The sequence below is a fragment of the Sprattus sprattus genome (genome assembly GCF_963457725.1).
Source record: "Sprattus sprattus genome assembly, chromosome: 6".
Taxonomy (NCBI): Eukaryota; Metazoa; Chordata; class Actinopteri; order Clupeiformes; family Clupeidae; genus Sprattus; species Sprattus sprattus.
The window spans coordinates 11,302,698-11,311,076 of NC_137925.1; the positions used below are offsets into that span (position 1 = coordinate 11,302,698).

The 8,379-nt window shown below is 47.8% G+C and overlaps 1 protein-coding gene across 1 annotated transcript in view; it reads left to right on the forward strand.

Moving 5' to 3' along the window:
• LOC308367150 (voltage-dependent P/Q-type calcium channel subunit alpha-1A-like) overlaps nucleotides 1–8,379 on the forward strand; it is a gene marked incomplete at both ends in the record, with an annotated part of 69,137 nt that overhangs the window by 43,339 nt on the left and 17,419 nt on the right. The window contains 6 exons of the mRNA XM_080840964.1: nucleotides 345–1,078; nucleotides 1,414–1,787; nucleotides 2,123–2,255; nucleotides 2,469–2,598; nucleotides 3,149–3,208; nucleotides 3,725–3,831. Coding sequence (XP_080697090.1) covers nucleotides 345–1,078; nucleotides 1,414–1,787; nucleotides 2,123–2,255; nucleotides 2,469–2,598; nucleotides 3,149–3,208; nucleotides 3,725–3,831 — 1,538 coding nt within the window. The remainder of the gene's footprint in view (nucleotides 1–344; nucleotides 1,079–1,413; nucleotides 1,788–2,122; nucleotides 2,256–2,468; nucleotides 2,599–3,148; nucleotides 3,209–3,724; nucleotides 3,832–8,379) is intronic.

Sequence of the window (8,379 nt, forward strand, 5' to 3'; positions counted from 1 at the left end):
AGGCAAGGAAAGACAGAGAGAGAGAGAGAGAGATAGAGAGAGAAAGAGAGAGAGAGAGAGATGAGCCAACAGAGAGAATGAAACTAGTAGAATCCTCTATGAGTTGCCATCAAATTCCAAATGTTTCTTGATCTCATAATGCACTTCAATGTGCTCTTGGATATTTGTGTCTACCTTCATAAGTACATGCATCCCTCTGTCCATGTAGTAAACCACTGATTTGTAGAGAGGAGAAGATGTTGTTACATGTTACTCAGAAGGCAAGGCAAGTGTGCCAGGCGTTTAGTTGGCACTTTGCACAGTCCTGTCTCTCTCCTTACTTGTTCTTTCTCCTCATTACTCAGGTGAACTACTCGCGTCACGTCCGGTCAGACACGAAGACCCACCTGGACAGGCCGCTGGTGGTGGACCCCCAGGAGAACCGCAACAACAACACCAACAAGACCCGGCCGGGAGAGCGCGAGGCCGAGCAGGAGGCCAGGCTCAGCCAGCAGCGTGCCGAGGAGATCTTCCGCAAGCAGACGCGGCTTCACGAGCGTGCAGGAAGCACGGGAGGAGGGGAAGGGGGAGAGGGAGGTGGAGGAGGAGGAGCAGGAGACGAAGGTGCAGGCGGAGGAGAAGGTGGTTCTGGTCCGGGGAGACCTTACGAGAGAGCTGACTCCACCGAGTCCTCTTCACGGCGGAACCGCAAGGAACCGGAGAGCGAGCACCAGAGCCAAAATCACCACAGCCACCCACACCACCACCACCACCACCCCCCATGCGGAAGCATGACAAACCTTGAGGGAGGTGAGGAGAAGCCACACAGGCGTAGCCACCATAGGGGCCAGAGCTGCCGCACCCGGGACGCGGAGGGGAAAGGCCCAGAGCAGCACCGTAGGCCCCGGGGCCACCGCAGGGCCCACGAGGACGAGGAGGGAGGAGGACGCAAACACCGGAGCAAGAACTCGGAGGGAGGGGGGAACTCAGAGGGTGGGGAACGCAAGCCCAGGAGGCATCGCCACAGCGCCGCCTCAGGCAGCGAGGGGGAGTGCAAGCGGGAGAGAGGAGAGAGGGCCCGCCAACACAGAGTCAGGAAGTAAGTATAAGGGGTGGACCCTGGAGAAGGGTGCATGATGGGAAGGCTCAGATGGGAAAGAGATATGCAGGCTCAATTGTCCAACTTCAAGATCATAGTTTTCCTCTTGCATCATGTCAGTTTTTTATTCATTAATTCAACAATGTATTTATTTGTCTCTCATCTAGCTCTTATTCAAAGCAACAATAACTGCAGTGAATAGATACACTGGACCATAGTTAATGTCTTTTTTTTTGCTGCTAATGTCTGCCAGCTATGGCTGCAAAGTTATAGCAGAAGACATAATTTATTTGTCTTTTCTCCATTCAATCATTCCTCTCTGCCTGCATCTGTAGGGAAGGCCAGTCAGGCGGACCCACTCTCTCTACCACGCGGCCTATCCAGAAGAGCCTGTCCAGGCATGACAGTGTGTACAGTGAGGACCTAGACAACGTGATGAACAGCAAGCTGGCCACCCAGCCACCCACCGGCACCTCCTCCAGCCGCAACCGTGGCACCGTCACCACCACCACCACCCCCCACACCAGCCGCCTCAACCTGGCCAACAGTAGCCACAGCCTCTACCAGCCATCCCCTGGCCCCGAGGGGCCACCAATGCCCAGCCACGCCACCAGCATGGCCTATCTGACCTGCATGGGCTACCCACGGCCGGACCACACCGCTCTGGACATGCCACCCATGTTCCCCTCGCACAACGCCATCCTGCAAAGTGAGATTGTTGTTTTGCCATATGGGATTTTCATGAGATTGGTTTGCATGGGACCTTTTTGTTTGGCATAATGGCTGTTACATATGGATTGAGTTGCCCTGTTTTCATGTGACCAGTGAGGATGTATGAACTATTAAGTGCTTATAAATAATAATGAAATGCATATTTTAAGAATATGGAAAAATAACAATTTGGCTGAGTGTTAAAGTTGTGGGTAACTAACAAAATAATTTACTGCGATACATTCTTATCCTTTATAGTGAGCCTTGGTAAACGTTCTCTTTTCTTTCTTTTTTTTTTTCTTTCCTTCTTTCCTTCATCCTCATCTCACTCAGTCAATAAAAATGCAAACACTGAGCCTCTCCCCAAGAAGGAGGATAAGAATGACGATGATGATAACCCAAAAGAAGGTGGTCCTAGGCCCATGCCTCCGTATTCCTCCATGTTCATACTGTCCACCACCAATCCGTGAGTCAATCAAACAGTGTTTCTTCACTAACTTCAAATCTCTCTCTTAATGACTGAAATACTGGAGGCAGTTATCAGATTCACTTTTAAGTACAGGACATTCAATCATAAATTATGCTTTTTTTTAATGTATTTAATAGTGAACATTTAGTGTTATTAACTGTATTTAATGGATTCTGAAGGATCAATTGTAATTGTGTCACTCTTACTTAGGTTTCGGAGACTGTGCCATTACATTGCTACACTGGTTTACTTTGAGATGACCATCCTGTTGGTCATCGCTTTGAGCAGTATTGCCTTGGCTGCTGAAGACCCGGTCTGGCCTGAGTCCCCTCGGAACAATGTAAGCCAATTTTCTGCTTCCTATAAACACCCCGGGCCTTCAAACAGTCCTTTGAGTTTGTTTAGAAGCTGTTTATTTTCCTGGTTAATCAGTATCTAGGAAGAGTTAAGAACATCTTTATGTCCTTTAAGCACGTCACATACTTCTTCAACTTGGAGCCCATCAGTCCACCCCTCTATCCATCCGAACTCGCATCAATCTGCCCATCCATCCACCCGTAGTCCTCCTTCCTCTTTTCTTCTCCTCCTTGTCCATCTGTCTTTCTTCTTCTCCCCATCCCTCCTTCTGTTGTCAGTGGTGTGTGTCAGGCTCTGCATGGTCTCCCTGGACCCCCCAATCATTTCACTCCCATCTGTGAGGATAGCTGTGGGCATGTTTAACTTTGGGTATCTGTCTTTCTATCCCTTTCTCTGTTCTTTCTTTATCTCTCTCTTTTTCCCTTACTTCATTGTCCTTCTTTATTTCTCTCTCTCTCTCTCTCTCTCTTTCTGTCTGTATCTCTTACCCCATCCATCCTCTCTGTCTTACTCTTGTCTCTGTGTGTTAACAGGTGCTGCGCTACTTTGACTACGTCTTCACTGGAGTCTTCACCTTTGAAATGCTGATTAAGGTAGTGGTTAATCCCCTCTGTGTTTCTCTGCTCTGGCCTTTGTGTCTGTGATAGCACAAAGCATCCCAGAAAAAAAAAGCAATGCTGTTTTTAGCAAGATCGTTGTGTGTGAGGTCTGATGTAGGCTGACGTGACCTTTCCTCTGTTTTTTGTCAAGGAGTTCTCTTCTGTTCTCCATCCTCTCAGAGTCAAATTCACGCACTGAGAACATAAAGGTCTTTAGACCTAAAGACCCTCCTTTAGATTGTGACAGACACGCTGCTGTTGTTATTAACTTGAATGTTGAATGAATAAATATCAATTTAATTTAATAGGGTTTTAAAATGTTATGTTATATTATGTTATTGATAATCCCTCTCACTCTGTCTCTCTGGCTGTCTTTCTCTGTCTGTCTGTCTGTCTGTCTGTCTGTCTGCCTGCCTGTCTGTCTGTCTGTCTGTCTGTCTGTCTGTCTGTCTGCCTGTCTGCCTGTCTGTCTGTCTGTCTGTCTGTCTGTCTGTCTGTCTGTCCTTGCAGATGGTGGATCTGGGTCTGGTCCTGCACCAGGGCTCCTATTTCCGCGACCTTTGGAACATCCTGGACTTTATAGTGGTTAGTGGTGCCCTGGTGGCCTTCGGCTTCACGTAAGTGTCACCTGCCCACCAACCCCCCCCCACCCCATCCCCCTCAACCATCCCCCCCCCCCCCCCCACCCCCAATCCCTTCCTCCTGACTATGACCCCTACTGGCCAATTGCCTCAGCACAGCTCCACTGACACCTCGAAGAGCCATCTCTCTATATTCTCTCTGTCTTCCGCTTTCTCTTGCTTCTATTTTGTGTTCCTCGTTCCCTTGTTTTCATGTCCTCTGTTTCATGCTCTCTGTCTCCATTCAACTCTCTTCCCCTCACTCTCTTCCTCTACATTTTCACTCAACTCACAGGCTCATTGTCTCTCCATCTGTCTATCTGTCCGTCTGTCTGTTTCTCTCTCCATCTCTCTTCTGTCTCTCCACACAAACTCACTCACGTGCACTCATTCTTTTGCGTTTGGCAAATTCAAGTGAATCCACTTCTTTCCAATACTTAAAATTTCAGTTAGTCGTTCCCCTCAAATAGATGCCCCTTACCCTCTCCTTGATACCCCTATCACCCCTTCTGTTTCCCCCTTCTGACACCCCTCGGCCAGTCCCTCTCTTTCCCCAAGCATATCCCGACCCTCTAAGCCACCCTTCCTCCTCCTCTTCGCCCCTCTCCGGCTCATTTCCGTGGGGGTGACGACCCCAGGCACCTGTAACCCTTTAGTGCTCAGGCCGTTCTGGAGCAGCAGGCAACCACACACACTCAGACCTTCACACAGGCATGCAGACTCTCTCTCACACAAACACACACATACACACACACACACACACACACAGACACACACCTCCTTCCTTCCCTTCGATGGAGCAGGGAGACGGAGCAGCAGGTATTTCAGCCTCCTTCCTCTGCACGGCTTGGGGAGCCTGCCTGAGACGCGGGGATGGATGCGGGGAGGTTGAAGCTGAGGGAGCAGGTTGGGCTCATCTGGGGGGTGGGGGAGGCGAGTGGAGAGCAGAATAGAAGGAGAGGACAGGACAGGACAGGACAGGACAGGACAGGACAGGACAGGACAGGACAGGACAGGACAGCGTGGGGTTTGGGTTTTAGGTTTAACAGATGAGGAGATCTGGAGGTGAAGTTATTTGCCTAAAGGAAAGGGCCCTGAGACGTGTTTGAAATATGTTTGAGATGTGTTTGAGATATGTTTGAGACGGAACCGATTGGTTGAAGTGTGAAAAGGAAGTCAAGAAATGATAAACAGCACAGGGTGCAGAGGAGGAGATGGGCACGGGGTCAAGTGAGCAAGAAGAGAGGTGAGAGGGTAAAGACGTAAATAAATGCCTGCATGCCAGGGAGGAGAAGAAGGGTAAAAAAAACAGACAAGCTAATGGGATTTTTGTACCCGTGTCAGTTAACCGACCCAGGGTGTATAGTAAAAACAAAAGACAGAACTCATAGACACATGGGAACAGCTTATGGGTGGAATGATCTAAAAATCGTTAAGTCAAAAGACGCATTACCTGAATCGGGCACAGGTACAGCTGATGCGGTGTATGTGTGCATGTGTACATCCTCGATACCCTGCGGCCCATAGCACATACGGCATGCTTTCTGGAGACCGCATGCCGTAGACCTCAATAACCTTTGCAGTAACTGGCACAACATTTGAGTGTGTTTAGAGACCTCTATGTGTTTGCAATCCTATTGTAGCCTAGCCAGCTTATAAAAAAAAGGAAACATGTGAAAACTGTGCAGTGCATTCCCTTAGGCCTTCCGTGAGGACATGGAATAGGTGTCTGGTTTTTTGCATTTTCTCCCTGGATGCCCGGCGGGGATCCCAGAAAAGGGTAATGATTTATTTTCCCCTCATGTAGTATGCCAAGAGTCTCCCAGGAGCTCTTTTGAAGCCAAACGGCATGAAAGTTGGACGGAGTGCGCGTAGTTATCTGAGTGGCTCTCTGCTCCGAGGGACAGAACAGCTGAGTCTCGGCCCTCTGCGTATGGTAGCAGGATGAGCGGACCGAAGTTGTACACGTGTTCACATACGCACGACATCTGCATTATCTGCATGGGCGCGAATGGCGATCATTGAGATCAGTTTATCCAGAGGAGTGCCTATCCATACCTTGCCTTTTTTCTTTAACAGACTGTATGTTATCATGGTACGATGGTATGGCTGATAGGGTTTGCCCCGTAGCAAACAAGTAATCACTTTCACCTCGCATTCTCAAGGGCATGCTCGCTGGGTAGTGAGACAGCGCCCTATTACTTGTGCCCTTGCTCCCTTTTTGCATCCTTGCCTCCTACATTTCTTCCCCCCTCTCTAAACCCCTTCCCCCCTTATCCTCGCACACTTGCCAGTAGGATATGCCAATAGGCTTAAAAGGATAATTTAGAGGTGCCTGGCTTGCCTGCAACCCCCATTCCCATCCTTTCCCTTATGGTCCGTTCTAATCCCCTTCCTTCCCCAAAATGTTCCCTTGCCTATGCAGAGCCTCTCAGAGCTCTGGATGGCTGCTGTTGCAGGGTCACTGTAGCGCCTCCTGCCTGTGGGCTTTGTAATAGCTCTCTGCCATGTATGTTCCATTTCATTTGTTATCAAACTGCTGCAGTATTGCTGTGATTGGTGTGAGTATGAGTATGATCATGCGTGTATGTGTATGATGGTTGTGATTGTGACATACTGAGATTGTCTTTGACTGTAGGTGTCTGTGTCGATGGCGCTAACCTCTTTTCAGGGAAAGATATCATCCATTTATTTATTTAAAAGTGAGAACTGCCAAACCTCTTACTACAATATGAGTGTGCTCCTTTCTGCTTGTAAAATGTTGATTGTGACTACAACAGGTTTGTCTCAAAAGTATGTGTGGGAGTCCAGTAGCCTTTGAATTGGCATACTTACACACCATGTGTGCCAAATTCTTCAGGAGTGGACTGAGCACCTTCAAGGCTAATGGATAGAGAGATCCCCCCAGAGGATAAGACACATTCAGCCACTCCACCTCATAAAGGAGAGGGTTTGTGGTGGAGGGTTGGGGGTTATGGCCTTTACGGCAGATTGCGTTAAAAGCACTGAGGGCCAGAGCAGGCCGCACCCCTGTTACACAGGGTGAGATAACAGCATGATTTTATTAGGTGGGGGGGTTGGGGGGGAGGCGATCGAAGGTCCTGGACCAATAGACAGATGGATCCCACTGGAAATGAGCAGATCTGATTAGACACCCATTTGCTGTCTGGGGACGATCTGGGGCATGGAGGCATTCCTGCCTCCTCTGTGAGAGCATGTCCGGCGTCCAGCTGGCGAGTCACCGTGCCCTTCTGAAGGGGAAGAGATAGGAGAGCCGGAGGGCACGGAAATGGAGAGCTGAGCCTCTTCGGTGCCCCCCGCCCCCCCGATTCTGAATTGATGCAGGGAAATTAAATAATAATTGTTTTAAACAATGTTATTGAATAATATACATTCCAGCATAATACATTCAAACAACTCATTCAAACCCATTTCACTGCAGCACGCAGTATTTACCACAGATAGGCCTGAACCATATGAATGAGAACCAGCTGTTTGTATGCTACATTTTTATTTAAAGTGCAGGAATTGAATTATCCTGTAGGTGCGACAGGATATATTTGTATTATTTAGACATAGGCCTACTGCTGGGTAATGTTCTTTGAAAAAGCAGACAGCGTTTTATATAATTTGAGTATCCTTTTTTAAAACAGCTGTTTTATAAAAGTTTAAATCAAAGGGAGTACGTGTATTTATGAATAAAAAACATTGAAGCCAAGATGCATCGTGATTCATCGAGAATCATTTTTTAATTAAATTGTTCCCCTTCGAATCATAATACAATCAAGACCAGTTAATTGTATTAACTATGTACATGACATGAATCATATAGACAAACATACATGTATAAATTAAAGACGGAGATGGTGAAGTGTGCCAGTGATAAAATAAAGAGATAAAAGAGTGAAATCCATGTTGCTGTATCTGGCTGTCATGGAGACTCCTTTTTCAGCAAAGAAGCCAATGGAGTCAGTAATCAAATTATTTCATGAATACTGTGACATATATGCTGGAAGAGTCTTAAGAGATGAAACATATCCATGGATAATGATGACTTTTTAAAATGAGTGCTGCCCCCTCTGGCTAAAAAACCCAGAGTCACTGTGTCCCTCTGCCCCCAGTCGAGCACAAGCCAGCATGGGGGTAGTGGTGCGACAGGACCAACCGAGCTGCTAATCATAGGGTAGCTGTGTGATGACTCAGCACTCTAATGCTCTAGTTTCACTTAGGGTCGTATGGGCTTTGGGGGCATGGCGCTGTCTACCGTGGCTGATGAGACTGTGTGTGTGTGTGAGTGTGTGTGTGTGTGAGACTGTGTGTGTGTGTGTGTGTGTGTGTGTGTGTGTGTGTGTGTGTGTGTGTGAGAGAGTGTGTTTGTGTATCTGTGAGGAAGAGGCCAGTAGAGTTTAAAATGCAGAAAGGCCTCTACTTATGATAAATGCATGACTTATTTTCACTACACAGGCCACACATAAGCATTCTTGGCAATGTGTGCGTTTGTATTTTCCCCTCAACTGATTCCGATATCAGTTGAGGTCACGGGTA